This window comes from Thermobia domestica, chromosome 5, assembly GCF_964235325.1.
Source record: "Thermobia domestica chromosome 5, izTheDome1.hap1.1, whole genome shotgun sequence".
In the NCBI taxonomy this organism is placed as follows: domain Eukaryota; kingdom Metazoa; phylum Arthropoda; class Insecta; order Zygentoma; family Lepismatidae; genus Thermobia; species Thermobia domestica.
The window spans coordinates 119593599-119610896 of record NC_137458.1 but is presented as its reverse complement, the minus strand read 5'-3'; the positions used below and the strand labels follow the sequence as shown (position 1 = coordinate 119610896).

General features: G+C 37.1%; 1 protein-coding gene across 2 annotated transcripts in view; it reads right to left on the bottom strand.

Annotated features, from left to right (window-relative positions):
* Positions 1–17298, bottom strand: part of LOC145686073 (sialin-like) — a 196883-nt gene that overhangs the window by 30237 nt on the left and 149348 nt on the right. For both annotated transcript variants that reach the window (XM_081758989.1, XM_081758988.1), the window contains exons 5-7: positions 15485–15572; positions 11953–12173; positions 1570–1719 (exon numbers count right to left, since the gene is read on the bottom strand). In XM_081758989.1, the coding sequence (XP_081615115.1) occupies positions 1570–1719; positions 11953–12173; positions 15485–15572 (459 nt within the window). The remainder of the gene's footprint in view (positions 1–1569; positions 1720–11952; positions 12174–15484; positions 15573–17298) is intronic.

Below are 17298 nucleotides of genomic sequence, written 5' to 3'. Positions count from 1 at the left end.
ACACTTTTCCGTAACAGTAATTTGTAATAAGTAAGTAGACAGTTGGATTGGTATGTTGTGATCATTAATCGACGTATCTTAAAAAAACTGAACTTTATTTTTTGATTCGAGGTTTTGCCTATACAATATATAGTTTTGATTTGAGTGCAACCAGTCACGAGTTTAACTTATTTAATTAAAGCATCGGATCCTAGAAGCCCATAATTTCCTGATTAACTGTAATTATTGAGATAATTTCTTTTTGAATTTCTCATAATTACTAGTAAAGAAAAACAGGCAAAAGTAAACAAGTTTTCTTGTGAGCACATCAAGTTTGCTTTTTATACCAGTGAAAGTACGAGGGTCATCCGGAAAGTGGTACCCGTTTGCGCCGCATGAAGCGCTGACGACTCGGGGAGCCGCTGGGCAAGGTCAGACCGCGTCAGTGGCTTGTCTGTCTGCTCTGTGCGAGGTTGCGTGACGCTAGCAGTGCCTGTGTTGTGTCTGTGCTCGTTTATAATGATAAACGAATTGAGAACCCCGCCGGTTGTGAAGTGAGGGCCGTGATTAAATTTCTTAATGCACGAAACGTTCGACCTTGTGAAAGTCATCGCCAATTAAAGGAGGTGTATGGAGACAATGTGATGGATGAGTCGTCTGTTCGGCGCTGGTGTCGCAACTTCAACCTGGGAGGGGAAGTACACACGACGAAGAGCGTTCAGGTAGACCATCTGTCATTACAGACGAACTGCTGAGGTCAGTAGACGAATGCGTGAGGAACGATCGGCGCGTCACAATTGATGAACTCTGTGAAAATTTTCCTAATGTGTCTCGAACAATTGTTCATGAAATTGTCAAAGACCATCTGCATTATTCAAAATCTGTGCAAGGTGGGTCCCTCGCATGCTCACAGATGAGCACAAAACCAAGAGTATGGCTGCAGCACTGACGTTTCTGGGACGTTATTCCGATGAAGGAGACTCTTTCGTGAATCGCATTATTACAGGGGACGAAACATGGGTTTGTTATGCATCACTTTACGAAGCTTAAAGACTTTCTGGCGGGAAAAAGATTTGACAGCGATGAAGAGCTTAAACGAGGCGTGACTACGTATCTCAATACGCTGGCGGCGGAGGACTATGACGCTGGAATACAAAAACTCGTCACACAGTATGACAAATGCTTCGATTTGCTTGGTGATTATGTGGAGAAGTAGTGTAAAGTATGCTCTTTCCAATAAAAATGGTATAGGGGCCACGGTGGCTCAGTGGTAGAGCGTTCACCTCTGGTGCTAGGGGTCTCGGGTTCAAACCCTGCTCCCGCCAAGTGAACTTTGTGGTGGACAAACACCGTGTGCGTGGGTTTTCTCGGGGTTCTCCCGTTTCCTCCCACTTTCTTCATTCCACCATTTCATTCATTACTCATTATCACCGTCTCCTTTAGCCTAACCGGCATAACCGTGGGACGTAAAACTCAAAATTTCATTTCATTTCATTTCAAAAATGGTATATTTGTTAATATGTACTGCTGTGTCTTTATTGCACAAATGGGTACCACTTTACGGATGGCCCTCGTATATGAGATCCTTACCTTATTAATATCAAAATGAAGCGCAGATTGCATGTATTTAGGTACCAGCGTCAGAAGAGTATGAAATCCCCAGTCATTGCCTATGTTTGCTATACATCCAATCCAAAATTGAGATGATGTTAGAACTTCTTTCCAAGGAATTGGTATTTTCTGAAATGAAAACAATACATAGGAGAATGATCTACTATATACATTTTTCTATTTTGTGAAAATTCAAAGTGGAAAGGTACGGAACTGAACAGAGATCAGCTCATTGGCACGGTGAGCCGGAGACCCAGCTTAAGCCTTTTTTTTTTTCATTCATTAAATTTTTCACTAAATTTACACCTATAGAGGGGAGGAGGCGTAAATCGGTTTATGTGTTTAATCCCTCCTATTTTTCATATAATTTCTAATTTAGGTGTAAATAAATAAATAAATTACCACACAGAACAATACGCACTCTTCAATTATTTTGTAAAACCTGGGATGTACTTAAACCTGAACCCACAAAGTGGGGGTGATGTATATATTTTCTGAAAGCATTTGTCAAGACAAGATCAAAACCGGTTACCAAAATTGGGAAGGTCTCATACATTCTGCTTGGAGACAGCACTTTACTCATTGTTATTAAAATCTTTAAGCGTGTCCATAAAGTCCATTCAACCCCGAAAAATCTGAAACGGTGAGACAGATATGAGAACAGAAAACCGTGTCTTTCGTCATTTCAAAAGTACAACATATCAAATTAAAATATATATATGTCCAAGGGTCCCAGACAGGATCCAACTCAAAATTTTTAAATGGAAAGTAGGGTCAACTTGCATATCGTATGATAGTTGGTGTTAAATAAAGAAGATAAATCAAGTCCCGACTCTCTACGATAAACCTGTGCAAAATAGTGGTGGGTCAAAATATCAACACAATCTTCATTGCAAAATCTTTGGCCACTCATATGAATCTGAAACGGTGGGATAGGTGTAAAAACAAAAACACGGACATGTCATTATTTCCAAAGTATAATGATTCAAAGTACAAAAATGTTTCAGGGTCGCAGACGGTGTCCAACTCAAAATGTTGAAATGGGAAAGGGGTTTAAATTGAGCTTTCACATGATGTGCTTATTTGCCCCCCTTGGCATTTGAAACTTTTGAGTTGGACTCCGTCTGGGATCCTACGGTGACCCTGGGACATTTCTTTTTTTCTTTGATGTATTATAGTTTTTTTTTTTAACCTGTCTCATCGTTCTAGATTAATAGGAGTGGCCATAGACTTTTGGACATTTCGACCCACCGCCATTTTACACAGGCTTATCATCAAGAATCAAGACTTGTTTCATCTTCTTTCACTTAACATCAGGTTTCATACGATACTCAACTTGAACCCCTTTCCCATTTTAACATTTCGAGTTGGACCCCGTCTGGGACCCTGGATCTTTTTTTTTTTTTTTTTTTTTTACTGTGAATCATCATACTTTTGAAATAATGACATATCTGTGTTTCTGTTTTTTACACCTATCTCACCGTTTCAGATTCATACGAGTGGCCAAAGACTTTCCAATGAAGATTGTGTCGATATTTTGCCCCACCACTATTTTGCACAGGTTTATCGTAGAGTGTTGAGACTTGATTTATCTTCTTTCATTTAACACCAACTTTCATACGATATGCAAGTTGACCCCACTTTCCATTTTAAAATTTTGAGTTGGACCCCGTCTGGGACCCTGCGGGGGACCTTGGGACAATTTTAATTTGATACGTTGCACTTTTGAAATGATGAAAGACATGTTTTTCTGTTCTCATATCGGTCTCACCGTTTCAGATTTTTCGAGGTTACAACGTCCTTTATGGACACGCTTAAAGATTTTAATAACAATGAGCAAGGGCGCCCATGTTGTGGTTTCCAAGGGGGGGTCAAGTATAAGCGACGTTTCTAAAATGGTTTCAAATTTTGCTGTAACTAATGTAAAAATACTATTCGATTTTCGATATTCTGAAGTGCAATTTCCTCTAGGGGGGCGAGCGCCCCACCTTGCCCCCCTGATGGGCGCCCTCGACAATGAGTAAAGTGCTGTCCCCAAGCAGAATGCACGAGACCTCTCCAATTTTAGCACCGGTTTTGATCTTACCTTGACCCAAGCTTTCAAAAAATATATACATCACCCCCACCTTGTGGGTTCAAGTTCAAGTACATCCCTAGTAAGTGGTAATTTCGAAATATATATATATATATATATATATATATATATATATATATATATATATATATATATATATATATATATATATATATATATTCCTCTATATCTCGTGACTAGTTTTTGAACCTTGATTTACATTACATTTCTTTCATCATTGCGAGGGAACATCTGAGCTTCTAGGTACACAATAAGTAAAGGAATTAAAATCACTTGAAGTATGATCAAGAGAGTAAATGTATTTTTCCCGTTTTTCTACTTGGCTTGTAAGCTAAAGGAGAGTAAAGATATTTTCCCGTTTATATTCTTGGCATGTAAACTGAAGGAAAAACTAAGGATATTATTTCCCGTTTACATACTTGACTTGTAAGCTAAATGAGAATAAGGATATTTTTCCTATTTATGTACTTGGCATGTAAGCTGAATGAGAGAGTAAGGATATTATTTCCCAATTATGTGCTTGACTTGTAAGCTAAAGCATAGTAAAGTTTGTGTTTTTGGCTGGTAAGCTATAGGAAAATAAGGTTTATTCCCGTTTATGTACTTGGTTTGTAAGCTAAAAGAAAGTAAGAATATTTTTCTTGTTTATGTATTTGGTTTGTAAGGTAAAAATGAGAGTAAGCAGTGGCGCGTTTAGAGTTGTACACAGAGGCGTCATTTAGGGGGGGGGCAGGAGGGGGCAATTGCCCCCCCCAAGAGTTTGAGGAATACATATACTTTAATAGATTGTCTACTAATATATTAGTACAAAACGTGAAAGTCTTATGTCGGTCGAGCTCTTGTCCCCCTCAAGCAAACTCTGAAATGACGCCCCTGGTTGTACAACAGGGAAGTCGCACCAGTAATGGTCGCTGATTTTGAGTTTAACATCCCGTTCAGCAGCGAGGCTATATGAGACATGAACCTACTGATTAACGTGGAATCCGAACCACATGAGCTCCCGCCGGGAATCGAACCCGGGTCACATCGGTAATAATGAAAAGTTTACTCTCCCTTCCAGTCGTCAAATCGTCACCCGGTTCTGAAGCGTCCAGTGATGTTTCACTTTGAAGGCGTGCTTTAAATTCTGATATTAGGTATAAATATTATAGGAAAAAAATTACCATTGTATAATCATATATCCAGTAAGTGTCTTACATGCAGAATCATTTAACTTATTCATTGTTTAAGCTTTTACAACAAGAGTTCAACATTTAGTCCAGGCTCCAGCCATAAGACCCGTAGGAACGGCGTCTCTGACGGCTGTTCTCTTCTAATTTGAAGTTTGTGCTTAAAAAGTAATCAAAAAATCGTGGGCAGACATTTCGAAACCCGGCAGTTTAGTTGCAGTGTTGCCATCTCTTATCTCGCATTTTACCTCCTTATCGGATATTACAGAGTGAAATTTTCTTGCTATGTTCATGAATAATCTCTTCTAATCTGGAATTAGCGCTTCAAAACCAATAAAAGTGACCATGGGTAAACATTTTGAGAAAGCATTGAGTATGTTTGCATTGTTGCCATCTCTCATATCACGCTTTTTACTCTTCAGATGGTGCCGGCAAAATGTCCCTTGTTTTATATCTTACTGTACTCTTCTGATCTGAAGTTTATGTCGCAAAACTAATGAAAAAAAAAATGAGTAAACATTTGCTGAACAGATAATTTGTTTGCAGGGTTACCGTCTCTCATATCGCATTTTCTCCTTGTCGGATGCTACACGAAAAAAATTATCATTTTGTGCATTGCTGCCGTTAAGTAGCGTAATTTCTTTGTGAAACTATTATTCTGTTGAGAAACGACTTTCTAACATGTTCTTAGAAGGTTGAGCGGTTGAAAAGTGTATGCTGTACAAGGATAAAATTATTACAAAGATGAAAATTTATACTCATTTAAATCTTTTGTTTATTGTACTTGTTCACAATAAAATTTGAATTCTACAGTAGGAAAAATTTGGCACTCTGTGGAAACTGGAAAAGAGATGTAACATTTCTGACATTTACATGTAATTTAAATTAATTAAGAAATCAAGCTAATATGTAATAATAATAATAATGACCAATATAATAGTAATCTCTACGCTATATTAAATTTTTAACACAAATGAAATTGTAGAGACGTATTTTTTTAAACTTTTTTATGTGGGACATTAGAAAATTCAGAAAACAAAATAATAGTGGTGTAAGTGTCTGACAATTGTAGTGACACGTACAGAATCTACCCAAAGAAATAATATAAATGTAACACCTAACAACCTGTTCCAGATAGAGAATAGTAACAAAATCAAGAAGAAAGAGTAATATTATAGTTTGTGATACTTGTGTGTAACACTTACATCAGCTTAGAAAACCTACATGTATTACTGCATATTACAAAATCTGCACAGTGGTGGGAAAATTATTATTAATATTCCATTTGAGCCGATAGATGCTAATATGGAATGCTACTTATTTTCGCAGGAAGAGTCACACTTGCAGTAGGATACACAGGGTGTTGACAATTTCTGGCATCGATACCTTCTTGTATTGCACTGTTTACAACCACACGTTTTTATCAAATCGCCAGGTATGATATTTAGGTTTGAATATTTAGGTATGCTATTTAGGTTAGGAAAGAGTTCCATTTATAGAATGCCATCCGAAATCTTCCGGATTCAATCGTACAAATGATCATATAGCGGATACACACGTATACACTTGGTAAAACGAACGCTTGATGTGGCCATGCAATGTAGATGAAATAGGTGGTAGTGTCAACAGATTAACAGTCTTCCTGGTTTGACATGTGTGGACACTGTAATTCATCACAAGATTTACACACTGTGTCTGGTTTCATTATTTGGACCAAGTACTCCGCCGCGAGCTTAAATCCTCGTCTGTTGCAGGTATATAAGAACCAACATATCTCAAAAATCTCTCAGGATGAACCTTCAGAGCTGCTGCTTTTGTTCCTTCCTTACTAGTCACATCACAACCTGTTAGTTTGTATGTAGCAAGGATGACATCTCATAATTCGCCACATGAAGTCACCAGGGTATGAATGGGAATAATATCCGTTTCTGACTTACGGAACCACAAGTTGAACAAAGCATATTCTTGGAACATTCGATGGAAATGAAGCAGTAGAACAAGGAGGACAACCGTATCATTTGACCTTACTATAATGCGCTGTATACCAGTTCTCAAAATGTGTAGTATATGTGGATTTATTCGTAAATCTGTCTCTTCGATGGGGTTTGCCAAGTCTTCGATTGAAGTCTGTAGAGTAGTAGTGCTTGGAAGTACTAACGCAGGAGTTGGGCAATCTTTGCCAACTAAGTCACTGAGTACTACATTGTGAGGTGAATGTGACGTGTGAATGTTAAGGTATTCCATTAGTGCATTTTGTAGCATTACTTTATTATCTGATGAGATGATGTCCAAAACCTTGACATATGCACTGGCAGTTTAGGGTCTGGGGTGAGCGCAGTAAGTGGTAGCGGACCCATAGACCCTCTCCTTTCCCTCTCTGCATATTTTATGGAATGAACTAAGTAGCTATCAAATATATAATCTTCACGTTCACATAAATTTCTTACATGATTTATGAGAACTGCAAACATGTCTGAAAATGTCTGAAGAGATTGTGTTTGCGTTCGTCGTATCTCACACATAACATCTATCACAACCAGGGTCGGATTAAGGGAGAGGCTTAGGGGGGCTATAACCCCTGGCCTCCACGTGGAAAGGGGCCTCCACTCTGATCAAAATCTCTACTGGCTATCTAAAAAGAATCATGAAGATACTATAATCATAATAAAATAAAATATGACCGAAGATATGAAACGTATTTCCTTAACTTTGCTACTGTTCTTTCACAGAAATGTATTAGGTGAAGTCGCAGGGCTATATATGTTTTCTAGCCCTGGCCTCCAGATGGGTTGATCCGGCCCTGATCACAACAGCAGTGGAAGTAGATGAAGAAAATACTTGACGTGTCTCAATCTCCGGAAGCATCTTGCGTAATTCGATCATGAAAGCAGATTTCACAGGCTTAGTAGCCATACTGTTACTGTTGATGAGGATAATGTAGAATGTCAAGTCATATGAAAAAAATATCTCCTATTGACAGACCTCTCTCTTTAGCAATGGAAATAGATCGTTCTAGGGGAATTACTTCCCTTACAATGTTGTTTGGTTGCTGAGCTACTATTGTAGCTACACCTCGAGTTGTTGAAAGTATTGGTAAATAAACAAACTTGATTTAAAGAAAAGTGGAAGAGATGACGTTGTAAACAATAAGTAATGGGGAGCTTTGCTCTCAATTTTTATTCAATTTTCATTATTTATAATTCATTACTTTTGACAATTTTACTATGTGTGACAATCTTATTACACTGTTTTTCAATTTTAATATATTCATGCGCCGCTTATCCTTTATTTTTACATTAACAGTGTGAAAAACAATTATATTTGAAACAGGCAAATTCGGCCATTTTGGCTCGTGCCATTTTAATACATGTGCTTACTTAAACAAATTTGCTTTAAAACAAATTTAGTGAAATAGTCCACAAGGCTCTACGGCTGGGGCTTCCTTTATAAATCTTCCGAAAGGGAGATAACTGAAACTGAAACTGAAAGTATTGGAAGCTTTTGCTCATGTATCACAGCTGAGAGTGGCTTCTCTCTAGTGATGAATCTTTCTTCCCCTGAATTTTAAGTATTCCGTGTTTGCATCAGTGACGTACTTTAGTAGTTTCTGCGCGCATCCCTGCGACTAGCGTTCATTAGTCAAGACATTGTGAAGCATTGTTTCTGAACTATCACTGTCTGGATGTGAAGTGGTATATGCGTTCAACATTTTCCCAAACTTCCTTGCATGGAAACGACGTAAATCGTTCTGTAATTGAAGTTCATAATCTTCATTCGATACACCGAGCATTTCCTTGGACGTGTTGGTAATAGCAAGAACTTCATGATAAATTCCCATTCAGCTGCATAGCCCTTCTTCCCTGTTTGTCCAACTATGCCTCCTAGAGAGCTCTGGGATCTGTTTATCGTTTTATTGTATATTATTTAAAATACAGCCCTTATACATATGAGCCTATTGAACATAGGAACAGCCAGCTACAAAAAAAAAAAAAAAAGGAAAACTTTCGCGGCAGCATCTAATGAGTAAACAACGTAACATGAAAGATGGCAACACTGAAACCAAACCACTGTTATCTCAAAAAATTAGTCCATGGTAATCTCATTAGTTTCGAAGCACGAATTCTAGTTCAGAAGGTCGTGCCTATGCACAAAACAAGGAGCTTTCATTCTGCACCATCCAACAAGAAGAATAAATGCGAGATGAGAAGTAGCAACCCTGCAAACAAACCGTCGGTTTCCCAAATGCTTACTCACGATTTTTTAATAGTTTTGAAGCACAAATTTCAATTCAGAGGAGAACAGTCAGTACAAAACAAGGAAAATTCTTTTGGGCAGCATATGATGAGTTAAAAGCGTGACGTAAGAGTTGAGAACTCCTCATACAAACTAACCGCTTCCTCAAACTATTTATTCATGATCATATCATTAGTTTTGAAGTACGAATTCCACATCAGGAGAGAGAGAATCAATATGCAAATAAAGGAAATTTCATTCTACAGCATCCGACAAGAAGTAAAAATGTGAGATGAGGGTTGGCAACCCCGAAAAAAAAACATGGGTTCTCCAAATGTTTAATTTCGATTTTTTCATTAGTTTTGAAGCATGAACTTTAGGTCAGAAAAGTACAGTAAGGTACAAATCAAGGAACATTTTCCCGGCAGCATCTGACGAGTAAAAAACGTGATATGGGAGATGACAACACTGCAAACATACTCACTGCTTTCTCAAAATGTTTATCCATGATCATTTTGACACACAATCATAGTCAACGTCTTGCGAATAAAATCAGAAAAATAAACACACAGCTGAACAAGACTGCACTTATTTAATAATATTAATATTAATATTATTTAATAATATTAAATAAGTGCAGTCTTGTTCAGCAGTGTGTTTATTTTTCTTATGATTATTTTATTGGTTTTGAAGCTCGAATTCCAGATTAGAAGAGAATATTCATGAACATAGCAAGGAAATTTCATTTTGTAATATCCAAAAATGCGAGATGGCAACACTGCAACCAAATTGCTGAGTTACAAAATGTCTACCCACGATTTTTTGATTAGTTAAGCATAAACCTCAAATTACAAGAAAGCAGCCTTCCCTACGGGTCTTATGACTGGAGCCTGTATTAATTTGTCCCTCTGGTTTTCAGGTGATAAACGTCGTATAATTTTATATTTAACCGACGATCGTTTCGCGAGTCGTATCTCCAGCCTCCTCAGGGTCAATATGGAGGTGAAAACTGAGAACTGATACTTATTTATGGTCAATGACGTTTGCTGCCCATGTGATTGCCCAGAATGTGTTGGCCAATAACAGGCTGGCATTTGATGCCTCATCTGATTGGTTACTGTTTTACTGTCCCTAAAACATATATTCCAGATGGAGTTTAGTTGGTATCTGGATTCTCTGTTGAAGTTATTGGGATGCTTTCAAATTTCAATAGCTTCTTTAATTACCCTTTCGTTGTGGTTGTTGCCTTTATGGAGTACTTCGGTATTGTCAAACTGTATTTGTGTCCCTGTAGAATGGAATGTACGGCCACAGCGAATTTTTTAATATCACGTTTCCTTAAATATGGAGTATGTTCATTAATCCTAGTTTGTACAGTTCTACCAGTTTGTCCAATGTATGCCCTGTCACAATTCACTTTATTTTGTAAACTCCGGGCATCCGGTTGACTTTGTAGTGAACAAACACCATGCACGTGATTTTTCTTGGGGTTCTCCCGTTTTCTCCCACTTTCTTCATTCCACCATTTCACTCATTTCTCATTATCACCGTCTCCTTTAGCCTAACCGGCATAACCGTGGGACGTTAAACTTAAAGATTTCATTTCATTTTTTATTATTATTGCAGCTGATCGCTTGTGAACTTAGTAAAATCACATCAGAATCGTTCAAGCCTTCAATTTGCATTGTATTTTAATATTCACTTTTTTTGTGTATTTGTATTTTTCTTGTATTTCGGTTTCATTTTCCTTTTATTTCAATTGGTTTTTAAACGTTTTCTTTATGTTTACTATTCTTCGCTGACAATAAGTATGGAAACAAAAGTAAGTTTTTCAAATAAGAAATTCAAAATAATCTGAAATATATTTTCTGCTACTAGATCTTAAATAGATTTATCATTTTGACTTCCCTTCCCAACCTCCATGTATACCTCTCGCGAACCCCCTAGTGGCCCCCCACTCCCAAGTTGAAAAAATTCGACTTACATGGAAGCAATTAAATTACACAAAATAAAATTGTTAGGTTATCACCAAATCGTCTCTCCTGCTGAAACATATGTAGTAAATAAGTAGGTACAAATGTTCGTTTTCTAAAATGATTTCAATATTGTGTTGATCGAATTATCAACAAAAAAAAAAAAAAGAAAAAAAGAAAAAAAGAAAGAAAGAAAAAAAATAAAAATAAAGAAAGGAAAAAAGAAAATGAGCGTTCTTGATACACTAAAATGTAAGCAAAGCAATATTTAAATCAAAATTGCACTGAAACATTTTTTAAATTGAAATATCATTATCATAGTTACTGAAAATAGTACTTAATTTAAACCTTTTGTAAACATATCATTACTTCTACAGTTTTTACAAATTCATCAACATATCGTTATATTAACATAGAATTCAAAAAGGCTCAGTGGTAGCGTTCATCTCTGGTGCTTGGGGTCCCTGGTTCGATCCCAGCTCGCGCCGTGTGGATTTTGGGGTGGACAAACACCGTGGTCATGGGTTTTCTCGGGGTTCTCCCGTTTCCTCTCACTTTCTTCATTCCACCATTTCATTCATTTCTCATAATCGCCGTCTCCTTTAGTCTTTGAGACGTAAAACTCAAAGATTTCATTTCATTTTCATTTATAGAATTCAAAAATAATTATTTTTACATTTGCGGTCGTCTCTTGACTCATTACTGAAATAAAATTACGTTTCTCATATAAGAACTAAGTAGTTCTTCACTTTCATTTTAAGTTCTTTATAGAATTTATACATATAGAATTTGTACTTAAGTACGTATTTCTCACACGCACTAGTAAATTTCTTTGTTTTGTTATTTTTTTAAAAAATGCCATTCTGTATATTATAAGTAATAAATCACTAACCTTTTCGTACAGTTTTTGTTGTTTTAAATGTTCCTGTATATATCTTTTCTCTGAATCTGATATTCTGGGGTGAGAGTCAGGTGAGTTAAACGCGAGGTACCACCAGGCAATGGCCCAAACTGCTGCAATGAAACCTGACATATAGAAAACAACGTCCCATCCACAGGTAGATAGAATGAAGCCGCACAGTGGAAGAGAAATCACAGTTCCTAATGTAGCACCTGTTGGGAATATATAAAAACAAACTTATTGTCGAAATGAACAATATTTCTGCGTCTTGATAACATTGTAGAATACGAGTACTACATATAATATAATAATATTTCGTGTCTATTGATCCACAATTAGCTAAAAATACGAGGAAGTGCCGGGTAATAGAGATTAGTTAGGGTTCTGTAATTTGGCCCACGGACACGTGCTTTTCTACACATTTTCCCCTTATTACCTTATATTTCTCACATCTATGGATCAGTCCTTAATACCATCTGCATAAAAATAAGTTGAATTGTAAGGAAATCAGGTTCCCTTCTCATTAATGACATCATCCGCAAAACGTCTACCCACAAATGTTTCTTCATATTTGGGAAAAAGAAATAATCGGATGAAGCCAAATCGAGTGAATATGGTGGGGAGGAAAGTGGCACAGTGGCTCACTAAAATGAGTATTTCTGCTGCTCGACGTGCCAGTGCATTACCACTAGCAATAACATACTCTTGGAGAGCAAACCACGCCTCTGATAGAATCCCATAATCTTTGCAGCAGGTTCTTGTGATTGTAGCTTTTTTTTTTTTTTTTTTTTTTTGTAAGTAATCAGTCAAGATCACACCTTTATGGTTCTAAAACACAGACAATATGATCTTGCTGGATAAATGTTACACGTTAGTCTTTTCGGGGGTGGAAGACGAGGGATGTCTTCATGTTTTACTTATTACTTTGGTTTCAGAATCAAACAGATACATCTAGCATTCCTTCATACTATCTGTTTACAGAAGGACCCTTGTCCTTGTGGTGTAGGTCTAAAATGATTTGTGCACATTACACACATTGCTGTGGTTGAAAAGGTGTGAACAATCGGGGAACCCACCTTGCTGTCATTTGGCTCATATGCAGAATGTTATATAGGATGATGTGAATGGTGTTAATGGGGGGGGGGGATAGGACCCATTGCCTTATAGTGATTAACGTTGAAACCAGAAATGGTTAATTTGCATCTCTTCTACTTCGAATAGAAAGTTAACAGAGAAGGTGACACTTGTTGTTTCGACGCTTAATCGATTCCAAGCCGTTTCTCGCCATCTCTTACCGTTTTGTTCTATGGAGGCCGATATTGAAATCGGAAGTAGTAATAAATTTTGAACACCTCCGGTTTTAGTAGTGAGATACAGGTAGAGACAGTATATTTTCTTTGAATCGTTTCGAGAGAACCTTTTATTGCTATCTGTTGCCATTTTCGTTGTATTTCGATCAACATTGAAATCGGAAATCATTAATTTGTACAGTATCACTTATTTTATTAACAAAAAGTTAACGGAGGCGATGAAACAATCCTTAGGACGTTGAATCGCTCCATAAAATCACGTCTGAATATCTCGAATAGCATTTGCTCTGATACCTGTCAATAGATTGATATAGTCGTTCTGTAAGACTTCTGATATTTACGCTTAGCATAACTTGGAAAACCTCGACACTCAAATGGTAGAAGCAAACCGGATTTAGTAAATAAATAAATGAACTTGGAAGTTAACAAAAATGCAGAAAAATGGCGACTAAATGATGAAAATGGAGATTCCTTATTTTGCTTTTTAAATTTCTTTATATATATATATACATCCTATAAAATCCTTTCAAATATTCTGTTAGCAAGATTGACCCCATACGCAGATGAAATTATTGGAGATTATCAGTGCGGATTTAGACGAAATCGATCAACTATCGACCAAATATTTACCATTCGCCAAATACTCGAAAAGAAGTGGGAATACAATACCCCGGTACATCAACTATTTATTGATTTTAGAAAGGCTTACGACTCGGTTAGGAGAGAAACATTATACAACGTCCTTACAGAGCTTGGAATACCGAGAAAGCTAATTAGATTAATTAAGATATGTTTAAGTGAATCCCAAAGTAAAGTCCGGGTAGGAAAATTTTTGTCCACGAGATTCCACGTCGAAAATGGCCTGAAACAAGGAGATGCGTTGTCGCCATTATTATTTAACTTTGTGCTGGAATACGCCATAAGGAAAATCAAAGATAGCAACCAGGGCCTAGAGTTGAACGACATTCACCAGGTTATGGCATATGCTGATGATGTAAATTTAATAGGGGATGATAAGAGAACAGTAGAAATAAATGCAGAGATCTTATTAAACGCTTGCAGGGGCATGGGTTTAGAAGTAAATGCAGAGAAAACTAAATACATGGAAGTGCGTCGGGACCGTAATACTGCAAATTGTGGAGGCGTTAAACTATTAAATAATACTTTTGATAAAGTGGATACTTTCAAATATTTAGGATCAATATTAACAGACGAAAATCATATTCACGAAGAAATTAAATGTCGACTAAAAGCAGGGAATTCGTGTTACTATTCGGTTCAAAATCTCTTGTCGTCGCGAATTCTGTCGAGGAATTTGAAGCTTAAAATATATAAAACGATAATCATGCCTGTTGTTCTGTATGGTTGCGAAACATGGTCGCTTACTCTGAGGGAAGAACATAGACTGAAAGTATTTGAGAACAGGATCCTGAGAAGAATATTCGGACCCAAGAGGAACGAGAATGGGGAATGGCGGAAGCTTCATAACGAGGAACTACATAGTTTATACGGTTTACCCAACATTGTTAGGGTCGTCAAGTCTAGGAGGCTTAGGTGGGCAGGTCATGTAGCTAGAATGGAAGAAAGTAGAAACGTTTTCAAAGTCTTGACTGGTAGACCCATAGGAAAACGACCATTAGGAAGACCTAGGCGCAGATGGGAGGATAATATTAAGATGGATCTCGCAGAAATAGGAATACAAAGTGGAAACTGGATCCAATTAGCTAAGGATAGAAGTCAGTGGAGAGCTTTTGTGAACGCGGCACTGAACCTCCGGGTTCCATAGGCCATAGAGTTATATATATATATATATATATATATATATATATATATATATATATATATATATATATATATATATATATATATATATATATATATATATATATATATATATATATAAAATGTGCAATCTTTTATAAGATACCTGGAGATTTATTGAAACTTTTAAATACCCTGCAATCATTCAATAGCCGATCTGTGTAATAAAATGTTTTAAATTTAAGCATTTTTTTTTATCAATTCGTAGTAGCGGTAAGGTCATGACAACTTCCCTTATTTTTACAAAAAGAAAATAAATTGTAATCCTAGCACAATCACAACTCTAGGTTTATTATGTAGTAACAAGTTTATTATGTACTTGATCCAACAGGAGATACGCATGAGGCTAAAGAATTACCGTAAATATTTTCAGAACAGTGAAATATATTTACCTTGAATGCATATGGATATAAATCGATCTCTTTCATGAAGAGGAATCCAGTGTGCGACAATGGCGTTCAATGAAGGAAACAGAACTCCCTAAGGCAGAAGAAGTGTAGTATATTATTAATGTATGTAACATAATACGAATATATTGTATAATGTATGCTTTAGGTGCTAGTTAATAATGATGGAATTTCCTTTAGGTTTATGCAGGAAAATACGATCATTTTGAAAGTAACCTTCTTTTAATAGCATATGTCTAAAAACAAAAACTCGCTGACCTATCTTACAAATAAAAATTGAATAAACTTGTTACAAAATAAAATGAAATAATTTGATTGCTATCTGGATTGGAATTATTATTACTTTCGCTACTATTCGAATTGCTTTGTATGCCTTTTTAAAACTTTTTTTTTTTAAATCTTTGCAGTCAATAGTAGTCCCTTTTTCTTTCTTTACATAAGAACTGACCTCGTTTTGACGAATTTGCTAATTCACACCTTACTATAGTGATCGCGACGACTTGTGAAGCTTACGCTCTACACCAACTGCTTTGCCTCACGTGTGATGCATCGAAAGAATTCGGTACAATTCATGGAGCTTCCTTCCGAACGCACACTTGAGAAAACGTGAAACAACAGAAGTGCACCAACAATGTTGCCAAACTTAGAAGACATAGCGAACGAGCGAAAGAAAAAAGCACCCCAGCAGGATCCTGTCGCCTACAGTCGGACAATTTGTCCATGCCGACCAGATGCCGCTGTCGGATTGCTAGCGCCAGACACCGGCGTCTTTCCGCGCAAGTTTCGACCGCGACAAATAGTTGCCTTGCCGAGCAGTCGGCAAACCGCCGGAAATGAGCATTAAATGCACCGGCGCCGCCGTCGAAAAGAGGCCGCCGGCATAAGGAGTCGGCAGAGGGTCAGAAAGATGTCTTTCCAACTGTTTTGCCGACTCGAACGGTCGGCAATAGTCGGCAAAGGGCATTTTATTTAACGATTTTTGACTGCTTGTCGCCTCGGCAAAAGGTCGGCAATTTTGAACAAGTAGATCGTCGTACCGCCGCGGCGGCAAGCCCTCTTTCCTACCGCGACTTCCTGACGGGGCACTTAAAAAGCTTTAACACGAACACTAACAATTATTCGAATTAAACGGTAACAATAATAATAATACCAAAAATGTAAAGCAACAAAAATAAACAAAATGAAACTTAACGCCATCTGACAATACTGTACTTTCAGGAGATATTCTAAGGAAACACGAGCCTGGAAAAAAATCATAGATGGGGGCTGACGACTGGGCACTCTTGCGTTCTATTGGGTGCTGAAATTAGTAAAGCTAGATCAAGCTTCACGACTCCTTGCGACCATAATAATAAGTAACCTATATTTAACCCCTGTTACTTGAATTTTAAATCAGTTAAGCAGTGACATGAAAATGAGTTCCAAAGGTCGACACGTCATATTTCCAATGACAGTAAGTTGCATTTAAAAACACATTCATCTGTCGATTTTTAGTATTGGAGAGAAATAAGACTTGTAAATTACAACTTTCACGCATTTCTTAAATAATCCAGGATCGAAAATAATCTATGACGTTTTTGATACATTTGTTTTTTATAGCGACCTTTTTACTCTTCCGTGTGCGTGGGTTTTCTCGGGGTTCTCCCGTTTCCTCCCACTTTCTTCATTCATTACTCATCATCACCATTCCCTTTAGCCTAACCGGCATAACCGTGGGACGTAAAACTCAAATATTTCATTTTTCTTTTTTACTCTTGGGTCTCAATTTTTAAAACTACATATTTAGGTGCTGCAACACT